The 19,091-nt window shown below is 33.9% G+C and overlaps 1 protein-coding gene across 4 annotated transcripts in view; it reads right to left on the bottom strand.

Moving 5' to 3' along the window:
* Nucleotides 1–2,274: 2,274 nt before the first annotated feature.
* The window catches only part of SNX13 (sorting nexin 13), a 156,607-nt gene continuing 139,790 nt past the window's right edge, over nucleotides 2,275–19,091 (bottom strand). For all 4 annotated transcript variants that reach the window (XM_054496852.2, XM_054496853.2, XM_063667497.1 and 1 more), the window contains 6 exons: nucleotides 14,890–15,051; nucleotides 13,061–13,132; nucleotides 10,530–10,675; nucleotides 10,211–10,279; nucleotides 8,355–8,467; nucleotides 2,275–5,820 (listed from right to left, as the gene is read on the bottom strand). In XM_054496852.2, the coding sequence (XP_054352827.1) occupies nucleotides 5,573–5,820; nucleotides 8,355–8,467; nucleotides 10,211–10,279; nucleotides 10,530–10,675; nucleotides 13,061–13,132; nucleotides 14,890–15,051 (810 nt within the window). In that variant the 3' untranslated portion in view covers nucleotides 2,275–5,572. The remainder of the gene's footprint in view (nucleotides 5,821–8,354; nucleotides 8,468–10,210; nucleotides 10,280–10,529; nucleotides 10,676–13,060; nucleotides 13,133–14,889; nucleotides 15,052–19,091) is intronic.

Below are 19,091 nucleotides of genomic sequence, written 5' to 3'. Positions count from 1 at the left end.
TTCCCGCAACAAAGAATTACGTAGCCCAAAACGTCAATAGTGCCACTGCTGAGAAACCATGACATAGACTCTGGAACCAGCCCACCTGGGTTGAGATTTCAGCTTGATGACCAGTTACCAGTTGTGAAGCTTTGGACAAACTGACTCAACTACTGTCTTATTTAGTTTGCTCATGTAGAAACTGAGTAAGATAAAACAGTACCTATAATGCCTAAGGTTGTTGTGACTATTAAGTGCCATATAACTGTTTGCTATGGTAATCTTTATTGGAAATACTCCTCCTGTTTCTCAGACTGCAATATATATCCATATCAGTATCACTTCAATAGTTTTTCCTTTTATTTACGTCAAAATTTCCTCTGTCATGTTTCCACTTCTAGATATGGAGGTTTCAACACAAGGATAAATCTTATGGACTTTCAACATCATCACTTTCTATTATAGTCATACAGAAGAGTTAACACAGGAGGCTTGACTGCTCTCCTTGGAGGCCTGCTTACAAGGTTGGCCCTTGTTCTCAGGTGTTTGAGAACTTAAGATTTTAGGAGTGTTCCCATCAATTCCCAAAACTGATAAAGTGGCTCAGTAAGCCTAAACTATACCAAAACTATGGCGTATGTTGAACACAATTTTCTGAGAAAGAATTCCATAAAGGAATTCTGTTATGTGCCAGGCAGAGTGCCTAAATAAACTGCCCTCAATGAAAACTCCAGGCACCAAGTCTCGAATAAGCTTCCCTGGTTGGCAACATTTCACAGGTGTTGTCACAACTCCTTGCTGGGGGAGTTAAGTTGCATCTTGTGTGACTCTACTGGGAGAGAGCAGTTGGCAGCTGGAGCCTGGTTCCCCCAGACTTCATCCATGCACTTTTTTTGCTCTTGTTCTATATCCTTTTGCCATAATAAATCTTATCTGTGAGTATGACTATATGCTGAATTTTTTAAGTCCTCCTAGTCAATCACCAAGGGGGAAAACTCCTAACATATAGTTCTTGTTTCATTTCATTCTTGATGATGTGTAAAAGATCATGTTTACCAATTTAAAATATCACGTTTAATACATGTCTCATACACTGCATTGGTAAACAGATGGTTTAAGTTTCATTTTCACTCAGCTATTGCAAGTTTTCCTAAATCAAACATATTCTGTCATTATATATATGGGTCAATGTCTGGCACAAATATTTTATAAACTAAACTGTATGGCACTTCCTTCTTCCCCTTACATTTTCGACTTACTGTTCTTCTGGTCACATGAGCAAAATCTGTGGAAGTATCTTTTCCACTTCTCATGAGATGTGCTCTATTATTCCTCACTGAAGTCATTATTCTGGTATTCAGAGCCAAATTCAACTCTTTAATATCTGCTATATAATCAGCTGTTAACTTTCCATCTTCACCCTTTTTCCATCTTTCCCTTTTCTTCCAAAGATTGAACTTTCCATTAAAATGGCAGGCAAGAAAAAAATCTTTGTGCTCCAAATCCACTGGGTTTTCTGTCCAGTTTACATTACCTAAATAAAGACACTTCACCTTTTTTTTCTCTCCTACTAAAGATTTTCCAAACTACATTCCGTGAGAACATCAACCTCAAGCTGTTCATGACAAAAGATTCTGTGGTTAACTAAGTTTAGGAAATTAGGTAAGCAAAATTAAACAGGTTTCTTATGGAACGTCTCAAAATTTTTGATATAATCATTTGAATTATGAAGGAACATTTTTGCTTTTTGGTTCATATTACAGATAGTCCTGTATAAGTTACATAAAAGTATAAAACTTCCCCCTCAGGAACATCTTATAGGGAACAATATTCTACCATATGCATTTTAAGAAATATTATGCCAATCCCTGATGGGCTAGACTTATCACATCTGAGGCCTTAGAAGTCTGTTGATACAGCTCCAAGAAAGATGCAAATATTATGACCAATCTGCTTTTAGAATGGCAAAATCTAAAATATTAGCCAAAATATGAATTTAAAATGAGATCAAATCAAATGGATTACTAATTATAAATCTTTTCATCTGTGGAAAAAATACTTTATAATTTTATATGATAAGTATAAAGTTTCCTTAACACTGTGGTGTAAATTATTTGCCCCATAAAAGAAAAAGTTAAATTCAGTCCATTTAAGTCAGTAATCACTCAAGCACTCATCTATCAACCTGGAACTTGAATTGGTTGATATCTAAAAGAAAAGAAAATACAAATAGATACTAAAAATAAGACTACTGAGCAAGCATCTTAAAAGTAACAAAAATACATTACTACTAAATGAACTCAACAAAAATGTTTGTTAATACTTTATTAGTATTTTCTAATGGACAGAACACAAACCAAATAAATTTTTTAATCCTTTTAGTTGAATAAAAATAACTGACATTCTGATTGTTGTTTCTTCTTTGTTAAAGAACGTATTGATAGAACAGTTAGGCACACAGTTGACACTTACTGTACAATGATATGCACACATTATCTTTTAACAATTATAATCCTAAAATGTGCTCTTTATATTTTTTCCCTTGTAATACAGGAGCCATGCTCCTATAAGCAAAATTTACTACGAATAAAAGAAATTTCCAAGGAGTGACAAAAAGACTTTTAAAACAAGTCCTTAAATAAAAGGATGCAGCAACAATGGAATGTAAGTTGTTGGATTAAGAAGACAGTTTAAGGTACATCTCAAAAAATTAAAAATTCATTTATCTTACAATTACTCAAATACACATGCATTAAATGAAAATATTGCACAAAATTAAAATTTTAGATTGTGAAATTTATATTATTAATTTTTATAAAAATTGGTACACTTTCTGGTAGCACTTAACTGTTTGATTTTTTTCCCCAAATACCAGCAGCACAAACTTAAAATGAACAAACTGAAATATTCAAGAAAGTTTTTAATGTTTTTTTTTTTTTTTTTTTAAATTAAGGCTAACCAAGTGCATCCATTGGTCAATGGCACAATTGATTTCAGCAACTATTTGGAATATCCTAATTATAGGAAATGCCCATCTAAGTGATATATTTAAATAATACAATCAATTTTTTAAGGTGAATAAACTATGATGGTTTCTAAATAGTTTACATGTTACCTGAAAAATCAGAAAACACAAAGAATGATTAATTTTGAAAGTTCTTGCCTAAAGGCACCACTGACTTAAAAAACATTCAAAATCAAATACCAGAAGACATAAAGCCTCTTCATGTATATATTCATATATGCAATAAATGCATTAAATGTAACTTTATCAAACATAGTACACTGTACTTGACTTATGGTTAAATATTTTACACACAGCTTGACCAAGTCATTCAAAAAGTTATCTCTAATTTTAGCATGACCACAGCTCTTTCTGATGTAAAAGACAGATGTGCATAGAGAAGATGCACCACCATTTACAAAGACTATCATTTGACATTTTCTGCTTCTGAAATATAAACTCTTTTAAACAAAAATTACTTTAAAAATTAATTTACTCAAATAGTTTTTGGTATGATTGCAGTAATCTTGCAGGGCTCTATTTTGAAAATTTGCAATATTACATGACCTTTATTTCCCTGATTGATGGCCAGTGCTCCTCACATTATATAGAAATGCTTTTTCACATGTACACGCTAGGGTCTTACATGAATTATTCTGTATACTCTTAGATTTATTCATGTCAAAAATATACTTGAAATGGGCAGAGGCATATATGAAAATCATTGCACTTATGGCCATGCTGATGCTTCCTACAGACATGTTTCATGTTTCAAACATCTTCACTTTTAAAGCCTGGGGCTCAGGGAGGGGCCAAGGCAGGGAGACACCCTGAGAAGAAGAAATACTATTTCTTCCACCAGAGCCACTAAGGATCTTTTCTCACTTGCAAGTTGCAATGAAAGGGATTTCATTTTATGTAATTCTGAAGACATGCAACATATGCTGAATATAAGCATACTATAAGTATGCACAACAGCATTATTAATAAATATGATTATTATAAAGCTTTAAAGGAAGGCTTTATTCTGTTAATAACCCTCACTTTGTAAGTAGGATCTAAGTGAAAACAAGACAGTGATATCTTGTTCCAATCTTAAAGCTCCCAAATAACTGGGATACCAATACTCTGTCCCTTTATCTTAAGCACCCAGACTTTCTTTTAATACCAGGATCTTGGCTCAGTGGTCTGATAAGTAGCTTCACTATTTTAAGGTTTTAGTGTTAAATATTTTTAAAACAAAAAAAGCTGACACACCCAAACCCTTAGACAATGAAAGTATTTAAAACTATGCAGAAATCCTGCATAGAAGGGATATGAAGACTTCTAAGATGGATAAAATGGACAGTGAGAAAACTATAGGAAATACAGAAGCTCCAAAACTAGAGAAAGTATTTTATTTTATTGATATAAAATTAATTTATGGGTTTAAAGGTATACACTGAGGGGTCTTGCCTACTAGCTTTATTTTGTAGAATTTTACATTATGTGAAATATAAATAAAAGCATATTTTAAAAAATATTATAGTTCTTTTTTCATCATTTATTTTCATATATGTACACTGTCATAGAATTAGGAATTTGTATGTTTACTATGACTAATAAGCTCATTAATCATTTAATTTGCTATTTCTGCAGTTACCTAAGGCATGTCTAGATCACACAATTAAAAATTATCATATGGTAACTTTCCAGACTACTATTTAAATTTCCATATTTTTAGAAGGACAAAATGTATTTGGCAGTTCTTCCAATAAATTATATCTTCTGTATAATCAGTAATCTGTTAAAGATAAAACTAATAATTTTGAAATTTAAATGAGAGCCACCACATGCTTCTTTTTGCACAAAGAATGCCAAAAGGAAACATAAAATTGAGTACCATAAGAGCAAAACACAGCCCTTAAAGCACACATAGGAATAAAAATTGTTGTATACCAATGAATAACAAATCCAATCAAATTCTGTGTTTGATTGGTTTTATTTTATACTCAGCTTTATTTTATATTACAAAACTGTAATTCAGGTATAAGGTTATTTCACACTTTAAGGGCATTCTGTCTCTTTCCCCAGACCTGAAAGAGATGTTTCAAGGATCATTCACCTGGCTAATCCACAATATATCAAAATGCTGACACAGACCTACAAAATCATTATGCCAAACAAATTCCTCCAACTCATACATTGCACAGTCTCCAACTGTTAAACAAATTAGCCAATTTATCTCTGAATCATTGTTTTGTGCTTTCCTTAGCTTTCATATATACACTCTGGCACTTTGTCATCGCTGGAGAATGCTGATTAGTTTGAAATGGAAGAAACCAACGCCATTCTTGCTTGAGATGGGGGCAGTTTTCTCTCAATGTTGCAAAATATGCACCAAATCATTTAAGACACAGAAATCTCTCTTGGTAGTGGTGGATTATAGATGAGAATGAGAAGAACCACAGACTTATGGATGTATTAATAATCTATTTTCAGACACTAAAAGACTGGTGCAGACACAACAGTGTTTGAGTTAAGCCCCAGAAGTTCTGTCCATACCATTAGTCCTGGACAAAATGAACACCAGCTTCATAGAATGGAGTGTCACCTTTTCTGCAAAGAAGGTGCTTGAGTAGTTTGAAGTTTCTGTTTATATTTCTGCATCTGCTTTGACCGTGAATGCAGTTTGTTGAAAAGTTCACGGAATTTATACTGTGGAAATAAGGTTTCTAAAAAGCCTTCCAAGAAGACATAAACCATTCTCCTATTTAATTGGTTGTGCTGAAACATTTCAAAAACACGAAGAATACCTTTCCGTGTTGTCTCAGCCCCAATAATGTGCTTCAGCTCATCTAAATGAAGTGGGGGAAAATACACATAATTATTCAAAGGAAACACAAGGCCTAAACTCTCAAATGCTCTTAAATTAAGGTACACAGCAGAGTAACTGATAAATAGTAGGTAACCAGTTAATGCATTTCAGCTATGTACTATAGCTGAAACTTAATATGCATCTTTGCATGCATGCATCTATTTACGCACTTATGCAAAAGCTACTGGGAGACAATATAGCACAGGTGTAAGAGATAAAAAATAAAAAACAGTCTCAAAGATCCCAAACTACGATTACAAACGTGTCCCCTTAATACCCATGTGATACTTACCCACCACCCTGACTCTCTTTCCTCATCTGAAAAGGAGGATTTATAATAACAAACATCCTTATAACTATAAGGATTTATAAGTCTTTAATGAAATAATGTAAAAAGTGATCTGTAAACTTTGTAATATTATACAAATATTCTTAGTATGCCTAATGAATAGTGACAAATGCTGTAAGGAAACAGACTAATCCATGATGGTGAATAAAGTTTCACTGGAACACAGAAAAAAAAAATTAATCCCTGATCTACAAAAACCCCTGGCATAGTAACTATACCATAAAAATGCTAAAAGTATAAGAATATTTGTAGTGGGGAGACTTCCAGATGTGATAACAAAGAAAAGTTCCCTTTAAGGAAGTGGCAGGTAAAGGAGACTTTCTACTTGGGCAGGATTTTGATAGGTCCAATGAGATGAAGGATTAGCCTTGGTGAAAAGAACATGAATGAGCAAATAAGCAGTAACTAGAATAACAAAGCATGTTCAAGAAATGCGGATAGTATTAGTTTGGTTGAATTTTATTTAAATTCAAAGTGAAGAAAATAGAAAACCGATGGTGCTGTGACTAAGAGTGAGCAAATTTGGCATTTATTCATAAATAACACCAAGTTATGAGACCAACATGTATGATTATTAATTATTCATATTCTTATTCATAATTAAAAATCATTATTCATAATACTGATAATATAAACAACATTTTGCTGCTTTGGAAAGAAACACGCAATTTCCAAAAAGTCTTTATCTAACTAGGGGTACAATATAATTTAAAGCAAAAATTTTGAGAATTTACTAAAAAAATAGGCAAGGATTATGTATATATAAATTTATATACTTTCATATTTATCCTCACTTCCTTCAGATCTTCACACCACCATCATCATCTCAGTGAGGCCTGCCCTAGCCACCCCATCTAAAACTGCAACTCATCTGACACTACCTATTCCATTTTCCTGCAGTATCTTTCTCTTTAGTACTTACCACTTATCTAACAAACTATGTTCCATTTATTTGTTCTGTGTGTTTTTGAGTCTCTCTATTTCTACTGGAAAGTAAGCTCCAAGAAGGCAAACATAAGTGCAAAGAACAGCACCTGGCACATAATAACTTTCAATGAATATTTAGTGAATAAAGATTTCTTCCAGCTAGATAACTGAGTCAATCTATATGGCACAATCAGGTTTACTATAATAGTATATTAAATAATATCCTAAGCAATTGTTTCTTATTTTTCTAAAATGTTATTTCTATAATTTGCTTTTTTATCAGCAAATGAAAGAGTATATAGGTAAGAATTAAAAGTGTAGCAAATTTTTAATTTAATTGGCAGAAGAGAAAGCTGGTCATTAAAATTTATAGAGAAAATACATGTAAGAAAACAAAATTAGAGAAAAAAATTGGTATTGTGTGATATTAAAGAATGTACAAATATGTCTGTTCATTCTCTACATCCAGAATTAAAATACAGAGAAAAGACATGTAGGCATTTTCAAAGATATTCATTAACAAGGGGCAAAACAACCATCACCACCTCCCAGCCGCATTAAATTGCTTTTTACATTATATAACTTCTCTGATTGAAAGAAGAAAAATGAGAAAACGTAAATCTAAGGTAGTGAGATAGCTGTACCCTAATGAAGCAACTAAAATCAGACCAACAAAATGCTACTAAGTATACTTTGTTTGGGATTGTATTTTAAGTAATAAAGATTAATAATCAGCCAATCAGTTGTTTCTATGTAAATGGAGTTTTTGAAATAACTTGTTTTCCTAAGTAGAACAAATATTCTTCCTGAAAAATTCATACTTTATATTTTATTAGCCCTTTCACCTGTCATGTGTTTTATTTATTTAACTTAACTCCCAATATGTTTCAAGGCAGCAGAGCGAAGTGGCTAAAAGCATAAGCTTTCACATCACTTAAAGCCGAGTCAGAATACCAACTGTTGCTTAGTAGCTATAAACCTTGGACAGGTTATTTAACCTCTCTGAGCTTCTGTTTCCTCACATATAAAGCGGTGATGTTAACAGTCCTTAGCTTTACAGTACTGTCATGAGGACTGATTAAGAACATATGAGAAATGCCTAGTACAGTGCCTGATATGTATTAAGCCATCAAAAGGTAGTTGTTATAATCAAAAGGCAGTTACACTGGCATGATGAATGCTAAAAATTCAGAAGAATGACAAATTATAGAGATTTTTAACTATATATGCCCACTCACCTGGCATAATTGCAAGTAATTTCGTTTTTCCTGCTACTCTTGTTCTCATTCGAATACTTTTATCTCTGCATGGAATAGTCTCTGCTAAAATGCCATTTGGCCAAAATGCATCTCTATTTGAGAAGATTAAATACATTTTGTAAACATTTTCATTTTCTGATACAAGTTGATAAAATTATTTCAAATTTCTACAGAAAGTACAAATGTGAACAGAAAGAAAAGTTTCTGAATAATAATATATAGCTATAATGATATTCAACAAAGACCAACTAAGTGTAGGGTTCAATTTTAGGGGTTCAAAAAAACAAACACAAGAAAAATAACAGATAAATTCTGCACCAATGCAGTTCATAAACACTAATGAAGACAGCAAAATGGAATCCGTAGATGACTATATCACAGCCATTTAAACTCAAAGTGGGCATCTGCTGGTTGAACATCTCATCCAAATGCAACCCTATAATATCTTGAATTTCAGTGCCTTAGAGTTTAACAGCTATCTCCTTCAGTTATGCCATCCCACTCCTCTTATAATTAAGCCTACATAATACTAAATTCCAAGCCCACAACTTACAGATGGATTGACTATAATGGTCCTTTCACAAGTAAAACAACCCATTCTTCTTAACTTTCAGTGTGCTTTACTCCTGTTCCCTAATTCTTGGTCTGAAGGCAGGGACTGAGCACAAAAACTAAGCTTTCATCTGGGAATTTGGTGTAAGGGCAAGACTCCCCAGAGCAGCTGTTCTTAACTTTACACATTAGGAGCACCTGAGAGCTTTACAGGCTCTTAATGTTCAGGCCTTTTACTGGATAAATTAAGTCAGACTCCCTGGACATGGGATCTAGGCATTAGCAATTGTTAAAGCTCTACAGGTGATTCCAATGAACAGCCAAAGCTGAGAATCACCACTCCAGAGGAACATCATTTACCTACCCTGAAATAAAATGAGCATGCCAGGGCAGCTAGTCCAAGTTTTGGAAACAGTATGGTACAGTGGGAAGAAACTTAGCTTCAGATTAGAGAAACCAGACTCCCCACTTTGTAGCCTGAGAGCCTATTCAACTTCTCTAATCCTCAATTTCCTTATAACAAAATAGAGACAAAAATACACACCTCGAAAAATGGCATAAAATCAGAAAGCATACATAAAGTACTGTGCACAGTGCCAAGAACTTAGTGTTCAATACTGATAGTTCCCTTCTTGCTTCCTTTCCTTCCTTTCAAAATACGTGATGCCATGAATTTTTACGCATTGCTTATCTTCACTTTCAGAAAAGAGGTTTATTTCTCTACTAGCTGTACTTTCCTCAAGGGACTGCATCTTATCTCAGCAATGGGCTGAGTGCTAGGCACAGAGGAGGCGCTCAGTATTTTTTGTAGAAAGAAATATGAAGTAGGGTATCTACTTAATTTTTGTTCCTTGTACAGGTTCCAATATTTAATAAAAAATTAGAACATAGCCAGAGAGACTTAAAAAATTTTCACTTAAAATGAAGGTTAGCAAATACAACTGAGAAAAACTAATCCCCAAAACTAGATATTTGATTATACAACCGTATCATTTTTAGGTGAATATTTCAATTATCTTACAGCCATGGTACTGTGATAAAATGTAGCCTATCATTTGAAAGATCTTTCTTCTATACTTTTCCTATTCTGGTTTTAAAGAAACAAAGATCAATAGGTTCATAAGACAAATGTTTAGTATAATTCTTAGAAGTCTTTTTGCTAATCAATGATAACTAAACCAACTTTATGTCCAGGAAGGAAACAAAAGCAATGAAAGTTAATTAGTGATAACAATGCTAAACTCTGTACTACCTGAAAGAAGTGACTGTGTCTTAAGATATACCTGAAACGTTTCACTGAGTCGGCTACTTGTTCAGGTGAAGTCATCCAGTCAACATGGTCAACTATTTTTCTGAAAGTAAATTAATGTAAATGAGTAAGGTTAAAATTTTAGAAGGTGAAAAAAATAAACATGACTTTCATAGAGCAAGCAACTTAATTTGGATGTAAATTATCCCTGAGAGCAACAAACTGCTTTAATGACGTTCTTAAAAGGCCCAGAGAAAAAAATTCTCCTACAAAGGTTGAGCAATCTACTTCCAGAAGTAAGAGTTTAATAGCTAAATAAGATCAGATTAAAAGCGAGGAGGAAAGAGTGGTACCTATTAATAGTATCACCATATGTAGCTCTAATAAGCTGTTGAAGTAGGTTTTTGATATTCCTTCGCAACCACTGATTTCTTTCTTTTAAGTCGAATACTTCATCCATGAGAAGCAGCATTACCCTAAGTGGAATATTGTCATCCACCTGACAAAATATGGGAAGAAATAAGTTTGAGTTAGCTATCTACTATGAATTGTTACTTTTGTTGCTTTTACAAAATGATTGGTATTTCACAAGTCAAAGAACAAGTTACATTTTAGCCTTCATAACTTGACATTAAATTCTAATGTCAAAAAAATATTTCTAGTAGTCATTCTGACAGAATACAGAACTTCATAGCCCCACAATAATGAATACATTTTAAGGCTATAGTTTAACATTTTCAAGGCAAAGTAGATTCATGATGGTCCTAGGAAAAGATGATTTGGTTCTTACTATTGGAAGAGACTGTATGAGTTTGATAAGGCAAATGCTAGACCCTTTGTCTATTTTCTGATGCATCTTTTATCATAAGAATAAGATATTCTCAACATCTCCATATATTTAATGGAACAAAACACGAATGATACAGAATAATGTATTTTGCTTAGTTAGTAAATTGTATGTATGTACTTTCAGGAGAAAGATGCTGAAGTTCAATCCATCACACAACTAAATTCACATTACAAAAGGCATAGTTTACTAAATTACTAGAATTTTCTTTTAGCTTTTAGCAAATAAAAGGCAATACACTTCTATTACGGGAGTATACAACCAGTAAGGTAAAAAGGAAGATGATGAGAATGCTTTGATGTGAAAAAATATGTATAAAATAAAAAGCAGGTACAGATTTAGTACCACATATAATTGTTAGTAATTTTATAATTCTTTCATCACTGAGAAACTGTTTTCAATTATTTCCTCATCAATACTGTAATTTAAATACTGGTAAGAAAGCATGAGTTATACATTTTTCACTGTCATGTTGTAAACATTTCCTTAGTGCACCTTCCATTTCAAAAACTGAAATCATACAGCTTAATCAAAACCAGTAGGGAGAGGGAGACCCATTTCATTACTGAGACAGAATAAAAACTTCTGTATTCTCTGATCAAGTATATTCCTACGAGTTTGGTGCCATATGAAAATCTAATAAATAGCTAAACTGTAAAAATCACATACCAAAGGTACAATGTTATGGATATTATACCATCAATAAACATAATAAACATCCTAAAATAATCTTGAAAAAGCAAATGAAAATATTATTTTTGATTAAGACAGTTGATTATAAACAAATTCAATTAGAAACAGAAGGGAGATAATTACAACCTTGAAATAAATCTGCCTAATAGAACAGAATAAAACAGATCCAAACATACACGGTAACCTGATTTGTGATAAGGGAGAAACAGTACAGTGCAGAAAAGATGGCCTTTTCAGTAAATGGTGCTTGGATCAACTGGACCCATACCTCAATCCATATACAAAAATCAAACCCAGATGAACCGCAAACTTAAATGTTGTTACAGTAAAACAAAAAAGGTTTTTAAAGAAAATTCTAGGACATCTCTGTGACCCTGCAATAGGCACAGATTACATATATAGCACAAGAAAGAAACCTAGAGAGAAGACAATGTATTACATATATCTGACAAACAACTCACATTCAGATTACATAAAACACTCCTACTAATCAAAAGAACTAAGATAGCTAAGAACTAAAACAGCTAAGCCAACAGAAAAATGATAAAAGGTCTTGACAGACGCATAAGACAGAACATTCAAATGGCCAATAAACATATAAAAAGGTGTAACATTTCAACAGTTATCACAGAAATGCAAATTCACATGAAATATAACAACCAGAATGGCTAAAATTAAAAAAACAAAATACTGAGTATTGGCAGGATGTAGAACACTGGAACTCTCATGTACTGTTGATGGCAATGTAAGTGGTACAAATAATTTGAAAAAGAACTTGGCAGTATCTACTAAAACTGAACTTATATATATATATATATCCTGATACAGCAATTTCATTCCTAAGTATAGATCCAATAGAAACACGTACAGACACGTACGAAGGTTCATAGAACTATTATTCATGATACAACAAATAGATTGTACTATATTTACAAAATGGAATACTATAAAGCCACAAGAATGAAGAAACTAAAATCACACAAAACAACATGGAAGAACATCACAATGTTGAGCAAAAAAAAAGCCAGACTTCATGGAATACTACCCTACAGTTTCATATATACAAAGTATAAAAGCAGAGTAGAAGTTAGGATAGTGATGGTCCTTGGTGGAGGAGAAGGTCCTAACAGGAACAGAGGATGAAGGGCTTTTCTGGAGTAGTGGTAATTTTGTTTTTTGATTAGAGTGTTAATTACATGGGCATGTTCAGTTTGTAAGAATGCATCAAGCTTAACACTTATAATATGTGCACATTAATGATACATATTACACTTCATTAAAAAGTTAAAAAGATATGCCAAGTATGACTTAAACTAAATACTACCAAGAATAAAATTAACTCACATTATCGTCAAGTTGAGCCGAAACTCGGCGATGTTCAGGGTCTGAATCAGTCTTAGGAATTAAAGGAGGCACCTAAAAATAAAACCAAACCCACAAAGTAAACACACTAAAGCAGACAGTGAAAGAACACAACACAATCATAAACCTAAATGAGTATCAGCATTTGATCTGACTTTTGGTACTATATATAAGCCAAATTTAACAATCTAAAATTTGGAACTAAATATAAAGGGTAATTATTTCATTACTAAAAGGGTTTTCTCCTTTACAAAATAAATGACTTTTGAGTTAGAAAGAAAAATTAGTCAAACTCCCATATTTTTTAGAAGAATTCAAAGCTAAGAAAGGTTAAATGACTTGAAAGCCAAAAAGTCATGCATTGCATAATGACGTTTTGTTCAACAATACCACAGTGGTCCCATAAGATTGTAATACTATATTTTTACTGCATTTTCTCTGTGTCAATATATTTAGATACACATTTGTGTACCATTGTGTTAAAATGCCTACAGTACTCAGTACAGTAGCATACTGTAAAGGTTAGTAGCCTAGGAGCAATAGGCAATACTATATAGCCTAGGTGAGAAGTAGGTTTGTGGAACTTACACATACCATCTAGGTTTGTGTAAGTTCACTCTATGATGCTCCCAGATGATGAAATCGCCCATTGACACATTTCTCAGAACATATCCCTGTTGTTAAGTGATGCACGTCTGTAGTTAGTAGTACTGCCAGGGAACAGAGTTCCAATCTTCTTTCTTTTTACCATAAAGAGCTTTTGATATAGAATGTTAATATGTTTAAGAAATTAACAAAATGTTAGATGGAAACAAGGACAGAAAGATCAGTATTAGCCGAAAATCATTTGTCAGCACAGGAAGGATTGTCAAGACCATCTCAAGTTATTGGTGACGACAAAGAGGCTTAGAAAACTTCAGTGACTTTTGTACAAATTCATATGAGTAATGAACAGCAGAAGTGGGACTGAACAATACTGATTTCAGTGTTAGTATACTTCCTCACAAATAGAAACAAAAATGAGGCATCAGAGAAAGTACGAGAATTAACAGAAAAGTATGATTTACACAATTTTAGGAGTGGCCCTTAGATTAAAGAAAACGTATGTTTATATATACATTTCCCCTACATTCAAGCATAATCTATCAAGTACAAAATTCTAATACCTATATGTTTTATAGCCTTGATTACAACTTCAAATAACTATGTCAAAATGATTTTTAAAATGTTAATTAGGAATTCAACAAACTACACAGTCTAGTACCTTTATGTGTTAATGTAATTAAAAAAAAAAAACTCCCTGTGAAATTCTTCTATGACACGCAGAGGTCTATACCCAGTAACGTATGAGCTCAGAGATTGATGGTAATGATGAACTTTTCTTCTCTTTGATGTGGTAATCATTCTATCATGTAAATCAGGAGAAATAAGACTTTATGCTTCCTGAGTGAATACTAGTATAACTCATCTGCATGACAGAATTTGTTTGCTACTAAATTTAATAGTACTTTACGATAAAAATGGCATAATGAAATAAAACAAGATAAAGAATGTTAACTTTACTAATTTTAACTTTTTGTTTTCAATGAATTTTAAAACCCTACCATAGCAGAGACTAACAAGTAAGTGGATTTTATAATACCCATTTCTGGTAAGAATTTTTAGTTTTTCATTCTTTATGAGACTATGTGTCTAGCAATGCTTGGAAAACAAATAAGGTTAAGGGACTAAGGTAAATCCAACCAGAATTCAATACATCTTATTGACTTAAAAATGGTTTGGTTTAGACATTACTGAAAATGTCTTCTTACCTTAAAAAATGATTGCTTTATATCTTGACCTAATCTTTCTGACATTTTGCCCATGTTGTCTGACATTTTAGTCATTCCCTCTGCCAAGCTATCAGGAAGGGATTTAACTGCATTTGAAACATTCCTCATTGAATTGCGAAGCGGATTTACAAAAGTGTCCATCTAAAGGGAAAAAAGATATTATACCATGACTTTATTGTACCAGAGTTGTTATCCAAATGACAAGCCTTAGAAAATACAGAGTGCAACACTGGAAAGATGCAGTAATTTTCTGGTCTATATTATGTCGTTACATTTTAAAAGTACAGAAATGTTGTCTTCAGTGTGTCTTAAAAATGTATTTTCAGCTGGGCACAGTGGCTCATGCCTATAACTGCAGCACTTCGGCAGGCTGTAGCGGGAGGATCACTTGAATCCAGGAGTTTGAGACCAGCCTGGGCAACACAGTGAGACCCCATCTCTTAAAAAAAAAAAAAAAAAAAAAAAAAGCCAGGTATATTGGTAATGTTGGTACACACCTGTGGTCCTAGCTACTGGGGAAGGTGAGGCAAGAGGATGGTTTGATCTCAGGAGTTCAAGGCTGCAGTGAGCCATGATCATGTCACTGCACTCCATACACTCCAGCCTGGGCAAAAGTGAGACCCTTGTCACAAAAAACAAAAGTATTTTCACATACACATATATGATTTGAAAATTTGCCAGATGAGGTTATTCTTAGAAAATCAATATAAGCTTTGGCTGCCTTCTTATTAAAGAAATTTTGAATAAAAGAAGTTTTCCATTCAAAATTGTAAAACAAAAAAAATGTTTTCCAGAACAGAAATTGATGCAACTAGAATTAGCCACTATATACTTCTGGCACAGGTCAAGGCAACAGTTAGGTATTTTGAGTAGATACTGAACAGAAAACAGGTAAAATAAACAGAAAACTGAAATAACTAATAAGTATTTAAGATTTATTTTTTAAAATAATTTTAGAATACATTATATGTGCAATCAAAATCTACAGAGGAAATTTGAAGTTCATTACAAAGAAGGAAAAGAGACATTGCAAATCAGACATGTAAATCTTATCTTAGCAAGGTGGAATATGAAGACTGTAAAAGGAAATATGACCAGAGATATAAAAAGGAATTAAAAATCTTCAGAGTGACAGAAAGCAAAAATGGTATAAAATGTAAAATAATTTAAATTAATAAAGAAAGAGACATCTAAAGAAACCAAACTAGAGATGCAGATGAGACAGATTTTTAACAGAAATAAAGAAATCAAAGAAAAGACACAAAACCAAAGTCATACAAAACTACAGAAATATTTTCAGAAAAAAAAAATATTGTTAAGCATCATAAAAGCTACCAGTGAAAACAAATTATGTTTCACGCAAAAACAAAAAAATGAATAACAGTAACAAAACTGAATCTCACTGCTTAGGAATCATAGCAACGTTAATAGATGATAAGAAGACAAAACTCCTTCACTCTAATTTTATTTTCATGGCTTCCATCAAGAAAAACTAGAAAAGGTAAAATGCGTATTAATAAAAAAGTGAATTTCAAGATAACTGTACAAGGGCTGAGACTTTTGGTTGGTTACTCCCTGGCTTAAGCTCAGCCAATAGTACCATAGATATGCTTGACGGAACATCCAACCCTAGAAGAGACTGTCACAGTACAACCCAGAGTAAAACCAAAGGACAGAAACTGGCTTGAATAAGGATTTGAAAAACATGACCACTGGTGGAGAGAAATATAAAGATAAAATGATGAAGTTAATTCTCATGTGTGGCTAATGATTCTTTGTGTGTGTGTGTGTGTGTGTGTGTGTGTGTGCACGTGCATGCATGCATGCACATGTGTAATTCTAATTCTGTATACTGTAGTTTTTGGTCAACCAGAACAGTATGTTCAAATCAATCAGGACATTATTTGCAACACTGTGGCCTTTTCTTTTAAATGGTAATAATATATAAATAAGCTAAGTCATGAGAACATAGCATAGAATTCTAAAGAGAGATAAGCATTAAGCATGACAATGCAACATTTAAAATGTACAGCTTGGGAAAAAATTGCCACCTTGCTAATAAGCTAAAATGTTCACAGAAGAAATAGCATTTCAGAAGCATAAAAGGCATGAATTTCAATTTAATCTCCAACCTGAGTTTAAATAGTGTCATATCCTCAAAAATATTTTAGAAATTTATACATCTTACGCTTCACAGCAGAAACTTGAGTTTACCTATTATGAATTGGTTAAATGAATAGTATCTCACATGCTTATCTAGGCATGAGGCTATACTACCATTGATACTCTAAGAGAAAGTAAATCTATATAATGAATTTCCTAATAATTAAAAATAGTTGTCTGTGTAGCATCCCAGAAGTACTGAAGCCTTTTTTTTGTTTGTTTTCCCCACCAAAAGGTAAAGCCCAAGCATTTGTATTAGGAGGCAAGTGGGGTAAGAATGAAAAACCTCTAAAGGTGACTCTGTTGCTTAACCATGAAAGAGGCAGAATTTCATAAGCATAAAAGCAAAGTCCATCATTGTATGAAAACATTTCCAAAAACAAGATTTGTTTTAAAGTAGATTTTTAGAAAAAAAGAAAAACTTTCAGATGATCATGCACAGGAGATTATGGATTGCCAGCATAAGTGTACACTTAGCTGTCCTTACACAGATGCTGTGTATTCATTCAATTACCACCCCAGCTGAGTTATTTGTATTGTTAACAACATATACAATGGTATTTTAACTTAAATTTAGATCTCTAATTATACCTTAAAATGCCTTCACCATGATACAAAACTGGATAGAAAGATACTGTGTACAAAGGAGGAAGGCTACTTGTCAGTTACTTTTTCTAAAAATTGTTTCACAGATTTTCCAAAGCTAGGATACATTGTGGGACCAAATTAATGTGTTATAAAGTATTATTTCTCAAGTTCTGAATAGCCACTGATAAAATGTTTGCAGATGATCTACTTTAATAGCTATTTAATTTCCAGTGAAATATAATTAAGGAAAAAAATATTAAACTATCATTTAGCCAAAAAGGAAATAAAGTTGGAAACCCCAAATTCTTAATATGCATAAAAATTATTCTGACATTCTGAAGAGGTCAACATGACCTTGGTTATCACCAATATGGTTTATGAAAAATGTGTGTTATTGCAGATTGCCAGAAATGAATGAGAAAGATAGGTAGACGTCATCATTAATTAAAAAAACAAAAGTGAGTGGCTGGCAAGACAGCCAAATAGGAACAGTTCCGGTCTGCAGCTCCCAGCGAGATCAATGCAGAAGGTGGGTGATTTTTCCATTTCCAACTGAGGTACCCAGCTCATCTCACTGGGACTAGTTAGACAGTGGGTGCAGTCCACAGAGGGTGAGCTGAAGCAGGGTGGGACGTCGCGTCACATGGGAAGTGGAAGGGGTCGGGGAACTCCTCCCCTAGCCAAGGGAAGCCATGAAGGACTGTGCCTTGAGGAATCGTGATTTTTGGTCCAGATACTAGGCTTTTCCCACAGTCTTTGCAACCCACAGACCAGCAGATTTCCTCCAGTGCCTATGCCACCAGGGGCCTGGGTTTCAAGCACAAAACTGGGCGGCCATTTGGACAGACACCAAGCTAGCTGCAGGAGTTTTTTTCATACCCCAGTGGTGCCTGGAATGCCACCGCGACAGAAGCATTCACTCCCCTGGAAAGAGGGCTTTAGCCAGGAAGCCAAGTGGTCTAGCTCAGCAGATGCCACCCCCATGGAGCCCAGCAAGCTATAAGATCCACTAGCTTGAAATTCTTGCTGCCAGCACAGCAGTATGAAGTCGACCTGGGACACTTGAGCTTGGTGGGGGGAGGGGCGCCCACTATGGCTTGAGGAGGTGGTTTTCTCCTTATAGTGTAAACAAAGCCTCAAGGAAGGTCGAACTGGGCGGAGCCCACCACAACTCAGCAAAGCCACTGTAGCCAGACTGCCTCACTAGATTCCTCCCCTGGGCAGGGCATCTCTGAAAGAAAGGCAGCAACCCCAGACAGGGGCTTACAGATAAAACTCCAATCTCCCTGGGACAGAGCACCTGATGAAAGGTGCAGTTGTGGGCGCAGTTGCAGCAGGCTTAAACGTTCCTGCCTGCCAGCTCTGAAGAGAGTGGCAGATCTCCCAGCACAGCAATCGAGCTCTGCTAAGGGACAGACTGCCTCCTCATG

Source organism: Pongo pygmaeus, chromosome 6 (assembly GCF_028885625.2).
Source record: "Pongo pygmaeus isolate AG05252 chromosome 6, NHGRI_mPonPyg2-v2.0_pri, whole genome shotgun sequence".
Classification (NCBI taxonomy): Eukaryota; Metazoa; Chordata; class Mammalia; order Primates; family Hominidae; genus Pongo; species Pongo pygmaeus.
The sequence above is the reverse complement of the archived record's forward strand: the minus strand, read 5'-3'. Positions and strand labels throughout refer to the sequence as shown.